Source organism: Anser brachyrhynchus (assembly GCF_964034855.1).
Source record: "Anser brachyrhynchus genome assembly, chromosome: 22".
Classification (NCBI taxonomy): Eukaryota; Metazoa; Chordata; class Aves; order Anseriformes; family Anatidae; genus Anser; species Anser brachyrhynchus.
The window spans coordinates 7,154,321-7,168,551 of record NC_137715.1 but is presented as its reverse complement, the minus strand read 5'-3'; the positions used below and the strand labels follow the sequence as shown (position 1 = coordinate 7,168,551).

General features: G+C 50.2%; 1 protein-coding gene across 7 annotated transcripts in view; it reads right to left on the bottom strand.

Annotated features, from left to right (window-relative positions):
- The window catches only part of MYO1D (myosin ID), a 158,192-nt gene extending 151,326 nt beyond the window's left edge, over window positions 1–6,866 (bottom strand). For 4 of the 7 annotated variants that reach the window (XR_013941524.1, XM_080565090.1, XM_080565091.1 and 1 more), the window contains exon 1: window positions 6,655–6,866. Coding sequence is in view for 6 of the 7 variants with exons in the window: in XM_080565090.1 (XP_080421216.1) it covers window positions 6,655–6,749 (95 nt within the window). In the remaining variant the exon portion in view is untranslated. The remainder of the gene's footprint in view (window positions 1–6,654) is intronic. The other 3 variants (XM_080565089.1, XM_080565092.1, XM_080565093.1) reach the window with 1 other exon arrangement.
- Between the last annotated feature and the right edge of the window lie 7,365 nt (window positions 6,867–14,231).

The window sequence follows — 14,231 nt, the reverse complement described above, 5'->3', positions numbered from 1 at the left end:
TCTTTAGGATCCATATTACTTCATCAGACTACGAAATAATTGCAGGGAAGAGGCAAGGATGAAAGTAAAAAAGGTTGCTGAGGAAATCCTAAATCAGCAGCTGAGTTTCTGTTGATATACTTCTTATAAACAATTTTTTGGCAGCTATTTACACAAAGAGATGTAAAAAAGGAACATGCCCTATTCAGATAACACAAAATTTGCTTACAACTGGATCTGTAGGGCTTTCTCTCCACACCTGAAGCCACTCCCCAGCTTGCTACCTCCCGTCACGTTTTGTCACCCGTGCTGTGGCAAGTGTCATAAACACAGCTCGGTGGCAGCTGGCAGGCCGGGACCAGCAGGTCTGCTGCACAGCATCACCAGCATGAGAATTTAAAACTGTAAGGTATCGTGGAGGACTAATCTCATTCATAAATCTGCCCTCGTATATTATTCATTATTATACCTCACCCACACCGCCTACTGTAACTTCTCACTCCGAGAACAGAAGGCGTTCATAACAGACGTGCAGAAGGCTCAGTAGAACTCTACAAATTAAGCACGTACAGAGGCAAAACAAAGGCTGCCCTGGGCACCCCGCGCACTGCTTCATTCACACAGGCGCCGTCCGCTGGCTGGTCCTCGCTCCGGACACCGGAAAGCTCACCCTGACGCTCCTTTCTGCTACTTGCATCCTTCGGCTTTGCTTTTTAAGTGAGATGGATGGCCCTTCCCGTTTGCAAAGATCAAGCTGGAACACGTCCAAGCTCGTAAGTCAAGTTTTGACGGACTAAGGGGAATTTTCATTCCGATCATTCCAAATCCTGACACAAGACAGCTCCCTGCAAACCGAGTAATTCTAAGGAGGCCCAGGAAAGCCGGCATGGCTTCGCTGCCAGATGCCCGAGCAGCGCCGCGGTGGCAGAGAGGAGGCTTCCCAGCAGCTTTTTAATTCAACACCACCCAAACAATTCAAATATTCATATCTCATTGAGAATGACAAAATTAAAATGGCTTAAAGGCATGGAAAGCTTGTTCATTACACATGAATATTTCATTACCAAAAACATAAATGAAACCAAGCATTCACGTAATATTTTCTCTGCCAGGATTAAAGATACTTTACTACATAGTGCAAAGCCAAATCTCCCCCACCACAGCTTCAACCAAAAATGTGGATGTTTAAGACAGCCCTCAAAAAATAAGAAAGCCAACGTCAAAAGGTCAGTAGAATACAGAGAGTGCCCAGTCACTCCAACACTTTACAGTAAGATTAAGTAAGAAAGGGCAATATGCAGATGAAGAATCACATGATACCGATGATCAATATCCCCACTGAGAAAGAACTGTTCCTAACAAGTGACGAAGTCTGTATGTTTTCAACACCATCTTCAGCTTCTTGTATCCAAGAGGAGAGAGATGCAAACCCAGGAGGCTGACAGCTTTCCACATCAGGGTCATTCAGAACCCAAAACGGATCACTTTTAAGGCCATTGGATACTATGCAAGAAGTAGGTGCCTTCTGGGGAGAGAGCCCCCAAAGGTATAACCTATGCACGACTTCCTCAAGAAAATCCATCCAAATATATCTCTTCGGCATTCAAAGCTTAATTCCTTGTTTCACTTTGCTACAGTTGTCTTTTTAGGGGACTGCAGCCTTACCTTTGCTTTCGCAGAACAGAGCCGGGGAGACATGTTCGACGTGAAGGTGTAAAAGACTCATTTTTAAAGCCATTCAAGACATGCGTCATTGACTGGGGCTCACAGTTCGTCACTGAACTTGCCTCTTTTACAAGAAATGACCCAAATGAAAGTCAAGAAGAATCCCACTGCCCTTCCACATACCCTTGCACGATGTTTTAGTGTGCAGATGTGGCCATACACAGGCCAAACCAACACCACTTTCTAGATAATTGTACTTGCCACTGTCACAGGTACGTGTCCCTCTCTGCAGCAAACAAATCCTCACAGGACCAGATTTTTCTTACAGAGTCTCGATACCAAAAATATCGATCATAACCAGCATTATCTGTCTTTTAAATGTATCTGCAATCAACAAGAATTCAAAACTGCTGTCTTAATTTAGGATAACTTTGAAAAGGCTGGGGTTTGCATTGTAAGCAATAGTTCTGTAAACAGAAAACCCACACTTCTGCATGTCTTTTAATTAAATGCAGAGCCATATTTTTATTAAGTGTTGTGAATTCTGACCTCCTATAGCAACATGTGCAAGGAGACAACCATAAGAGCAAAAAAATTACAAAAAACACTTTCTTCAGCACATCCTCAAACATGGGAGCTCAGATGACCAGGAACTATTTGAAGAGCAAGTACAGCATTTTGCATATTCATTTTGCATATGGTTTTGTGCTGGAACTAGCTAAAAGGAGGGAAACAAATCTTTTTACAGTCATTACACCGTACCACATTCTTTCACGGTCTTCCTTTCACACATCCTTGAATTCTTTAATAATCACGACAAAGATCCATTCTGTTCCCAGGAGGGGATTTGCACAACGCCTACAGGAACATGCAGCTTGCTCGGATCACAACAGCTGAGTCGAGATGCACCTGCTGGTGAACCAGGCGGGAGAACAGGCAGCCCTGGAGCACGCAGATGACACGGGACTACCCTGAAGGCCGCCCTGTAGCTCCGGGACAACAGACCCCTGAATCCAGTGCCTCGCGGCCAGGCCTCGCGGCTCGAGTCCACTCACCTCGTGCTGTGCTCCCCCAGGTGCGGTGAGAAGCGAGCCTGGAGTCCCTCCTGGAGTCCCTCCTGGAGTCCCTCCTGGAGTCCCTCCTGGAGTCCCTCCTGGAGTCCCTCCTGGAGTCACCGCTGAGATCGCAGAGCAGATCATTCAAGAAATCGAGCTGCCCCTTCTCATGTCTGGACAGCATTTTTAAAGCTCTGAGTTTTGATTTGTTTGTCGAGGTAAATGCTAATTCTACAGGACAGCACAATGAATGTGCTTTGCAGGATAATACAAGAGACCACGTATAACATAAAACATTTCATGCTTGTGACAACGTGGCCCTCTTACTTACAAGGAAGCATATTGGAAGTGATGATCTTCGAGTCAGAGAAACAAACTCTGCAACCCCTCACTTTTTTCATCACACTAGAACGGAAACTTCAAGCGATGAAAGTTTACATCCCAAGTTTCATTTATGCCACAATTTCTGCAAATTGCTGGAAACTCCCACGAGACCACTGCCCCTCTCCACCTGCCGTGAGCCAGTCGCAGTCACTGCGAGCACCCCGAGCCACCCCGGCACAGGCACTCGGCAGGACAGCAGCACATCAGCGCCGCAGTGCCGGCAAGCCGAGGCCTGGGAGCTCGGCCACGTTGCCAGGCTCCCTGTTTCAAGGGGTCTTTCAATGAACCACACCTCCTCTGACAGAAATCGAGATACCAAACACTGCAGCAGCCAACTTGTTCCCGGCTGCCCACGAAGAACCGGTCGTAAATAACGCTGAGTATCTGCTGAAGTGCAAACTGCTCAGATATGGCCGTTTATAGTACTTTATAGTTGCTCATTAACTGGTTGCAAGTATCTGTTAAAGCTTTGGAGGTTTTCTAGAGAGAGACAAAGCTATTCACTAAGTCCACACTGGCTATTCCTATACTCCTGCATTATTTTTTAATTATTTTGATGACTAATCATCACAACCACGCGCCGGTTAGAAGCCCACTCAGAACTAAGGAATTCAAGGATCGGACGACTTTTATTTACAATTATGGTGTAACACCCAAGGACTGCTTGAGAGCCCACACGAAACTGCCAGTTCAGTAACTGGTTGTAAGACATAGCCACGAAAAAATAGCTAAGAATATGAAATCCTCACTGAATCACAAGACGACTCTATAAATAACAGGGCACAAAGTGCAGTGGTTGGGAACCAAAGTATAAATCCTCCTTGAGCCCACCCACCTACCGATGGTGCCTCTCACTTCTACAAGCAAAGCAGACAGCCACACTAATCCAGCTCATTTCAACAGTACTAAATTCAAATATTACATAGTAATGAAAAGGACAACTTAATCATTTCTCTTTTGCCCACTAGAGAGGTCCTTGGGGAAAAATCCTTGCATGCACCGAGACTGGTATGACTTCAATTCCACCCACATCTGGGCTCACTTGGGAACTAAATCCAGCACAACCCCTCTTGGGTCAGCCGGTGACCCTGGACAAAAATAGCTCCAGCAAAAAGCTGGATTTATGGAATAGGGCGGAGCCCGTCCGAGCGTAGCCACGAAGTTAATGACAGAGAAGCAACAATTTCCCCATTCTATTCCATGCACTGCAAGCACAAAGGCAACTCATGCCATCTACACAGCGTGACAAAAGCAACGTGACATCAGCCCCTGAGCAGGTCTGAATCTCGGCACTAATTTGGGTCTGACACAATTTAAAACATATCATCAGCAACTGCTAATTACCACCTCCAGAGCAGCAAACAAAAGAAGCTGATGCTGCCTGAGAAGGATGATAAAACCAGGGGCACGGGCAGGTCAGCAGGTAGGGCCAGAACTCTAAGCACAGTGTCAAACAGGGCTCAGCAGAGTTTAACAAGTTTACTAAAAAGCCACACTTTCGGTAAATTCAGACTAGCTTTTCCAAATGTCTCAGCACAGACAAACCTAAAGTCAGGAGGCAACAGTACCAAGGTAAGAAAAATGAACATTATTTTTAACAAAAGATTATTGAATCTACACTGCCTGCACAGATACAAGACAACCTCGAAGTGCGGGCAGAACTGTGCCTGCAAGTTGCAGATTGCACATGCTGCAGCAATTCACGTGTTCTTGTGCAAAAGCAGCAGGCGTTTAAATTGGCGTCACAGGGAAGAACCTGCTTTTGAGTACCAGCGAACAAGGTACGGGCATTAAAATGATGCATTACGGTATATCAGATTTAATTTCTATACCTCAGGGATGTCGAGCCAAAATCCTGAGGCAGGATCAGCATGCAACAGGACAGGAAAATCTACGTACCGAATGTAAGGATTTAGAATCACCAGCTCGTTCTCATTCTCTTCCATACAAACTTAAAATGACTACCTGTGCAGGTAGTCAAATCAATCAAATTAAATAATTTGATTCCTAAATGGAACTAACTTCCTACGTTGATTTTTAATTTATCTAGCAGTCCTTCTGTTTCCAATACCACTCTTAGATTTCTATTACACATTAACCAAAGAATAAAAACCCCAAGAACAAACTGTTACATGCAAGTTTCCTGCTAATTACAACGACTTTGTTTGGAAGCCTTCTGTAACACAATTAGTGCGTCACGGCATGCACGAATAAGAGGCAAATTTAAGCTTTTAGAGGCACCACAACATTTATTTCAATCTGACATCTCCTTATGTTCAAAGTCCAACTTGTTCATAACATATTTTCATTACTGTTTAAATATAGATGTCCTCCCCACCCAAAGAAAGATCCAACACGCAGGAGGAAGGAGAGCAACAAGCTCGCTGGCTGCCACTTGTTACTACGTGAGGCACTGCTGGGGTCCCAGCCCCAGCCTCGCACACCTCTGCCCTGCAGCACAGGCTGCAGCGCTCAGTGGCGGTGCCGTCAGACCTGAAAGGTGACAGATTTCAGAGGCCACGGCACAACAGCCCGAAGGAGCCCGGTTCTCCCCTTCCCCATCCGCGTTACGGCAGCTGGGGAAGCTTACACCAGCATTCGTCCCTTGGCACTTGCCAGGGCTGCCCTGCGGTGCTTCCAGCGGCCCGCCACGTCGTTAATTCGGCCTGCTGTCAGCAGCTCCCCGCGGCACGCAGGTGGCGGGCGACGAAGGGCGCTTTCGCCGTGGTCAGAGACACCCGGGCAAAACCTGGGGGCGGCAGCCACCAAGTCACGGTCCCGTCCCCAAGGCGTCTCTTGGCAAACGCCAAATCCTTGCACAAGAAGGGGCAAAAGAGTTTATCAGGAAAAGCTGGCATGAATCTTTTATAATGGAAAGTGAAAGACAGCCGCAGACGGTGGGTCCCCGCGAGCTGTCCTCGCTATCAGCGCTGCCCGGGATTTGATCAGACCTCGACACTGAGAGGGGAAGCGGGAATTAAAGCAGAGACCTGCCCGCAGCCCATCGCGCTCAGGAGGGAAATAAAAGCATCGTAAAGATCACGAAACGTTAACGTGATGAGCACGCGGCGACCGGTTTTATAGCTCCTGTAGGAGCGGAGCAACCTTGGACTCGGTGACTTTTATCGCCGCTTGCCTCCTCGCAGCTCTGTGCACCTGTCGGTGGGCGCCGGGTCCCTGCTGGGGAGCGGGTGTGAGGGGGGCACGGTGGGGGAAAGGGAGAGGGCAGGGGGGAGCAGCCGGAGACCCCGGCCCCGGGGCTCCCCCTTACTCCCCTCAGGTGCCCCCGAGCTCCGCAGCAGCAGAAAGCCCCCGCCTGGAGCTGCCTTTGCCCCCCCAGCCGCTCCCGAACGCCTCCCGGCAGGGCTCGGAGCCACCTGAGCCGCAGCCTCCCCCCGGCTGCGCGGCCGGTTCAGCTCACCGAGCCGGCGCTGCCCCCCCCACCGCACCGCACCCCCCCGTCACACCACGGCGCTTCCCCGGCCAAACCCCGGGCGTGCGGGGGGGGCCGGGACCCCTCACCTGCCCCCCCGAAACACAGCCCGCGGGGCCGCACGCTGCCGGCACTCACCGCAGGCGGAGGTTGGCCATGAACTCGGGCATGGTGACGGCGTCCAGCAGCACGAAGTCGGCCTTGCCGAACTCCAGGCTCTCCTGCTCCGCCATGGTGGCGGTGTGGGGAGGGGAGGGATGGCGAAGGGACCGGGGGGGGGCGGTGAGAGGCCGCCGGGCTCTCGCCGCGCTGCCCCGGGGGAGGCCGGGGGGAGGCGGCCCCACCGCAGGTGAGGCGGGGCCGCGGGGCCCGGGGCCGCCTCCCCGCACCGGCGACTCGAGGGGCGACGGCGCCCCCTGGTGGGGCGAGAGGGGCTCAGCCCGCAGCCGGGCACAGCCCGCAGCCCCTGGCACCGACCCGGCCGCCCCCCCTCCAAGGAGGCAGCCTCGGGGTAATTAGGTCAGCGGTGCTGATTAGGGGAATGAGGGAGGGGACCTGAGAGCAAACTGGAAGCGATGTTTTGGGGAAGAAATGATGGGGTTTGGGATATACGACGGTAGGGCAGGAGGTTGAGCGTGCAGGTGGCTGGCACTGTCACCGTTGCCATCCCCATAATCCAGAGGCCCCATCCCTGCCCACATAACCATCCCTGTTCCTGTCCCTGTCCCCAGACAGGGTCAGCTTCAGTCACTTTATCTTCACAGAATCATAGAAAAATTAAGGTTGGAAGAGATCTCCAAGATCATCTGGTCCAACCATGCCCCTACCACCAATGTCATCCACTAAACCATGTCCCTAAGCACCACGTCCAACCTTTCCTTCAACACCCCCAGGGACGGTGACTGCACCACTTCCCTGGGCAACCCGTCCCAATGCCTGACTGCTCTTTCTGAGAAGAAATGTCTCCTAATTGTTTTAGTTGTTGAAGACTACTGCTCTTTGTTCAATTCTTTGTTTTAATTGTTGAAGAGTAGGGGCATGATGTTTCCATTTTCCACTCACCAGGGACATTGCCCAACTGCCAGGACTTTTCAGCTATGCTAGAGAGAGGCTTGGCGACTACATCTGACTGACTTCCCTCAGGACCCTGGGATTCATGTCATCAGGTCCCATAGACTTGTACCTGCTGAGATTCATCACGTGGTGTCGAACCTGCTCTTCGCTTGCAGAGGCTGGGACTTTGCTCCCCCAGCCTCCATCTACGGGTTCAGGGAATGAAAGATCGGGAAGCCCGTCTACCAGTGCAGACGGAGGCAAGCACCCAGCCTTCTCCATGTCTCTCGTTACCGATTACTCAGATATAGAAACTCACTCCTAATAGAAGAAATTAGCCACCTATAATTGCTCACACACTACCATTTTCACACCTCAGTCTGTTTTCACAAATGGTAAAGGTGCATGGTGGCCCTCGGGACTCCTCCTCTCACCCCAGCGCAGCAGCCCAAAGGAAGCTGGGTCCTCTCTTGTGCTCTTCCTCGAGGCTCTGCGTAGAAGGGATGCCACCTCTCGCACAATGGCCACAGGATGGGAAAGAAGCACTCACACAAGCCCTGAGAATTGGCAACAGATCTCTTTATTGCTGGGACATCTGCAGGTAAGCCTGCGCGATGTCCGTGGTGTTTGGCGGCTCCAAGCTAATGCTTGGCATGGAGCCTGAGCGACGACAGGTAGGGAGCCGGCCGAGCACTCCTGCGACGCTGTCGGTGCTCTCGGATGGCAGAGAGCAGAGACATACCGCGGGAGTCCCAGGTCTGTTCTGGCGCAGGTGGATCCACTTCCATTTCTTCCTCCACATCTTCTCGTGGATTCAGCTCCATGGGCTCCACGGTGCTTGGAAGAAGGATAAGCCAGTCCTTGCCTGGGACAGCCCAAACGCGATGCCTTCCATTCGGAATGTTTTCCGGCCAGGGTGCCGAACCAGGGGGTCGACCAGTTCCACCCCTAGGACCCATGCCACTCTCGGCTTGATTTTCACGCACGGGTTCGATGCTGCCGTCTGTTTTACGGCCGTGCCTGGGTCCCACACTGCGTTGCCGACTATGGGCACACCTCTGCTCCGCGCGGCTCTCTGCCTGATGCTCCTGCCTCGGCACCGCTCCACCGCTGCGCCACTGGTAATGCCCAGGCCCCCTGTCGCTGGGTGGATGAGGGGGCGGCCTGTTCCCCGCGTCGTTGCGGTACCAGTGGTACCGCTTAAATGTGTCTATGGGCTGTGCGCCAGAGGTCTCTCGAGCACTGGTGTCTCTCGTGCTGCTGGCGCTATACCTCCGCCCATGACACTTCTCCATGTTAGCTGCCCTCTTTCTTGGTGATTCTTCGGACGGCATAGCTGTCCTCGCGCACCAAGGAGGGCCGCTTCTCGCCTTGCCGCTCCTAGTCTCCTTCCTGCCGCGTACGCTGGCTATCGGAGGACCTAGCTGCTGAGCGAGTGGTGGCCAGCTGCAGGGGGGCCTGTTTTATAGGGCCCGCAGCAAAGGTGGGGCAGTGGTGGCCACTGTGACCTCAGCAAGGCTCTGTGATGGAGTGGCCCGTGCGAGGCCAAAGGCGGCTGTGTTGGGACTAGCCTGGAAGATGCCCTCACATGGACAAGGAGGAGGGTTGGGGGGCTGAGGGCCCCTTTCCTGGGGCTGGCTCCCCCGGGCCACTTGGCTTGCCAGAGAGAAAGGCTGCCCCTTGACCACAGGGACCGTCCTGCACCTCCCATCCTGTGCCCTGGCTTTGTTCCTCATATTCCACATGATGTTTTCCAGCTCAGGCTCTAGCCTCTCATCAGTGTAACACAGAATCACAGAAACATTAAGGTTGGAAAACACCTCCAAGACCGTCTGGTCCAACCATCCCCCTACCACCCATGTCACCCACTAACCAATGTCTCCAAGCACCACGTCCAACCTTTCCTTGAACACCCCCAGGGACGGTGACTGCACCACCTCCCTGGGCAACCCGTCCCAATGCCTGACTGCTCTTTCTGAGAAGAAATGTCTCCTAATCTCCAACCTGAACCTCCCCTGGTGCAACTTGAGGCCATTCCCTCTAGTCCAAACACCTCACGACGGCACCCTTTCCTCTCCTGGGATGTTTATTCCTGGCAGGAGGTGTAGATCCTGCATCCCGAGGCCCAACCTCGCCCCGACGTTTCCATTTCCCCTCGCTTTTCCCCTCAGCCCCTGCACGACAGAGAGCAGGGGCCGCCACCCCCTGCTCCCCTCCCGCTTCACCGTCCTCTTCTCCTCATAACCCCCCTGCTTTCGAAACAGAGAGTCCTTCTGTTACAAATAAGGACCCGAAGCATGGGGTGAATCAAGTGACTTCCCAAAAATCTTCTGGACAGTCTGCTTTGGGGCAAGAGGGAAGCACGCTCTGCTGATCCCATGGCAGCAGCAGTTTCTTACGTATGGGCAGCCTCTGGCACACATTCGCCCCGAGCCCCCTAGGTTTTGTTTCTTCCACAGTTGCACACTTTGTTCTCAATTTCGTCCTCCCCGCCATGACACATTAATGGGGAAGCATCCAGATGTAAAGCCTGGATTCAGAAATGGGAAGAATTGATTTATGCATGGAAGGGGAGCACCCTGTTGAAGCTACACCACGTGGACATCCTTTAAGAGCCCTCTCTGGGCTCTGTCAGCCCAGAAAGCAGCTTTGGTAGAAGTGGATGTCTGAACCCCACACTTACTGGTACTAAAAGGGCTTTTTGGAGGCTTTAGGAGTTTTTGACGATGTTGTCTATTTTTCTTTTAACTATGCTGGTGATAGAAACTGAGACAGACTGAAGAAATGGAAGGGTTAAACACAGAACAGTTTTTTTGTTTGTTTGTTTGTCAATCCAAAATTAACAGAGAAAGACTTCTGTCCTTCCAAAACACAGGCTCGCAGGGAAGGCTGCAGCTCTCACAGTTCACTGCTGAAAAATGAACTCATGCCATTTGTGTTGCCTTTGCTTAGGATGGTGGTGGCCTTTCCAAAAGCATGATCTGAAACCAACCCAAGTCTCTCATCTGCAAAACACAGCTGTGGTTTTACAGCTCAGGCTGGAGACTTTCAAGCAGAGTATCCTAAATTAGGCAGCAAACAGCTTTAGAAAAACAAGCAACAGGGCTGCTTCACACTCCAGCGTAGCGGAGTTTGAAAGAACGGGTAAAAGGCATTAAAAATAGCTTGCTTTTGTCCCACATGTGATGAGGGACAAGCACGCTTCCCCTCACCAGGGTGCTGCAAGGCACTGAACTGAAAACCATCCCCGGAGCACATCCCTGCGCTTGAGCAGGAAAACAGCCAAGGAATCAAAGCTGTCTGCCAGTTTGTCTTCAGACATTCAACTGCAGAACGAAAGCGGGACAGGACTGGGGCTGTGGAGCTGGGGTGAGCCGGGGTGGGAGACAACTGGTGGCATTGTGCCTGCTGCAAGCACCAGCAAAGAGCTGTGCCATGTCCTGCAGATTGCTGGGGACAGCAAAAGGCTCGCTGCTATCTGGCCTGGGCCAAAGAGGGGGTGCCAGGAGCAGGTGGGGCAGCCACTTCTCCCATCACCACGGTGTCCAGAGGAGCAGCCACCGTGGCTCCAACATCCCGGTATGCCAGGGCAGCAGCCCTGAAATCCACCCAGGTGGCTCTGGACACACCAAAACCACATCTCTGGAACCCACCAGAGATGAGACACAAATTCCCCTGAAAGCTGGCTTATCCTGAGATCCAAGGATTAAACTGGGGGCAAAATCAATCACTTAAATGCAGAGATTTCTATGTAGGATGTTCTCTGGTGCCTCAACTGGTCATCTGCTTTGTCTCCTTTTAAACATGAGTTTTGCTCTTGGTAAATTATATAGATACTTCATTTCTTTTTTCTTAGTTTCCTCTGATATTTCTTCTTCTATTTCATTACTCACGCCACTTTCCTCCTTCACTACTGGTAAATGGCTGCCATGGCTCTCGCCAGCATTAACCATTTGTGAGTTGGTAACATATGCAGTTACCTCTTCTCTATTTTTTTTAAAAAGGGAAGCAAAAAAGAAAATTACACATCACATCAAAAATTTCCAGTCTATCATGGATACACAATAATGTTATGCTCTCTAGTCAAAGAGGAGGATGTTAAACTGTAAACAAAACTAAATATTGAGTTCCCAGGCTTTTTGTAATCATATAAAGTGAATACTGTGCTCTCTCTTATGGACTTTTCCGGGAGACATTATGAAGACAGAAATGAGCCGTACCAAGTCTCTAACAAGATTATTGCACAAATACTTGGCAATTTATACTGAGAGAACATTTTTTATATGGGTGTTTATTAGCATTCGCTTTCAGGATACAGTGTGACAGAAGATATCCTGTAACAGAAGGCAGGAAAGGCAGAGTCCATAATGCTTTTGCTTCTAACCAGGGGAAATTTCCCCCTTCCCAAATTTCCTCCTGAGCATCCTTCTGAGGACGTTTGTCTGTCTGGGGGGAGAGGGTGGAGGAGCATGAGGACTGCCAGGGTTACAGGGCTGCCTTGTTCCTTAGTAGAATTTGACATTTTTATTTTCTCCTACAGTTCCTGAAGAAGAAGGAACTTGCCCTATGGTAAAAGGTTCACTATGAGCCACTTCGTGTCTGCATATATGCTTGTGATTCCCCAACCTAACGAGAGATGGGAATCCAGCCAAAAGCACCAGACTCATCAGAACAGAAGGGAAACATCTTGTGATGTTCACCAGGCATGACTGTAGCCGCATCTGAAGCATACTGGGCAAAAATACCACCCCTCTTTGCCGAGAGATGCAATGTGGAGACTGACCTAGCCCTTACAAGCACAAAAGTGATGGAAACCCAGGCTGACCATTGCAACGCAGAGCTTCTGTACCCTAACTTCATGGCACTTTGTCGGGGTGCTTGTACACCTTAATCACCGTTACCTCCATTGTATTGCATCCAAATGGTTTTCACTGAAAATCTTCAGAAGAAAACAAAAGGAAGAGGTTTTGAGCCTTAAGATCATTGGGAAAGCCCAGCCTGCTCCCTGGTCCCTCCATGATGTTCCCAGGGAGGCTCTCCATCCTCTGGCCACCCTGCCCATGGGCCTGAGGCAGCATGGTGTAGCAGTGCTTCCCCTGCAACTGGATTTTCACTTTGATGGGAATGAAAATCTCATCCGAAAATCTGCACCTGGAAAGGATGAACTGATTCAAGGCTGACCGCAGTTAAACAACCACCTGAATCTGTGAGATGGTTGAGAACAGAAGTAGAAAAGCAGAGAAAACAGAGCTGGAGCAGTGCTTTGATGAACTGTCAAATCCCCCTGCTCTGGCACAGGATAAGTTCAGCTTAAACCCTTTCTGATGGATGTTTGTCTAATTCTTCTTTTTTTTTTTTTTTCTCTCAGAAACTTCCACTAATGGAGACTTGACGTCAGGCAATCTGTTCTGGCGCATTGCTGTATTTACATTTCATCAGTCCCCAAATGTCTAACTAAAGCTCTCTCACCGCAGTTTCATCCCATGACTTCTCATCCTCTCCAGACAGACACAGAGAAGAGTTTATTCCCTTCCTCTTTGTGGCTGCCTTTTATTTATTGGAGGGCTGTTATCATAGGAGTACAGGAAATGCAGCTGCTGAAAGGGAGTTTGGAGGTCAGCTACTCCACAGCTGTTTCATCTTCCCCCAGCCTTCAGTCCCCTGGACCAAACAACCCAATTACTTCATTCTTACTCTGTGGATCATACTTTTTAGACTTCCGCTAATCCTTGCTGCTAGCAAGTAAGGGATTTCTTCACTAGACCGGTTGTAAGGAAGGAGCAATCCCCTGGTCCCAGGAGGTGAGGGAAGCCCTGCGGGGTCACTTGGTGTCAGCTGTATTTGTTTGGTGGGCTCGCCGTGGGAGTCAGCAAGGATCTGCTGGGGACTGCAATCCCGCCTGTCATCGTGTGAGCGCTGCAAGAGCACAGGGCTAGGAGAGAAGCCAGCAGCACGGCAAGCAAAGGCAGCAAAGCAGGAGTTTTGGAAGGGCTGACCACCTTTTTCTAGTCTTCAGAAATAAAAAGGGATACCCCAAATAAATATCCAGCTCCATCAGAACGTCTTGTCCCTGTTGATGTGACCTATAAGTTCCCGAACTTGGTTTCTTTAATGGAAATTTGTGATACGTTGGGCCTTTGCCCATCAGCTCTCTCTGTGCAGATGTCTCAGGCAATATAAAGCAGAGCACCTTCACCCGGAGCCACAGCCGCTTTCCCTGCTCTCCTCTTTGTGAAGGGAGACGGTGCCAGGTTGTGTGGTTCCTTGAGTCAGGGCCACTTGTCCAAGAAAAACATAGCTCTGATTTACCTAATTAGAAAATAATAAAAATAAATAAATAAATAAATAAATAAATAAGACATTGAAGGCTAATTACAATGTCCCTGTATTGCTTTCTCCCTGGAAGGTAGCCTGGGTCAAAGGGACACAGTTTCCCAGTGGGAATTCTGCATATGGGTAAGTTTCCAGATGCAGTGAAATGCCTAAGAAGGTGCCTCATAGATACCTGGCCTCCTGATGCCAAGAGAATGTTGAAAATCTGAGTAGGTATTTCCCTCTTTCTCAAAATCTTAAAAATCCCTGTATCTTAAGAAAAAAAAAAAAAAAAAAGAAAGAAAAAAAAAACACCTGGCATGGTGACTTCAGCTGCACAGTATCAGCAT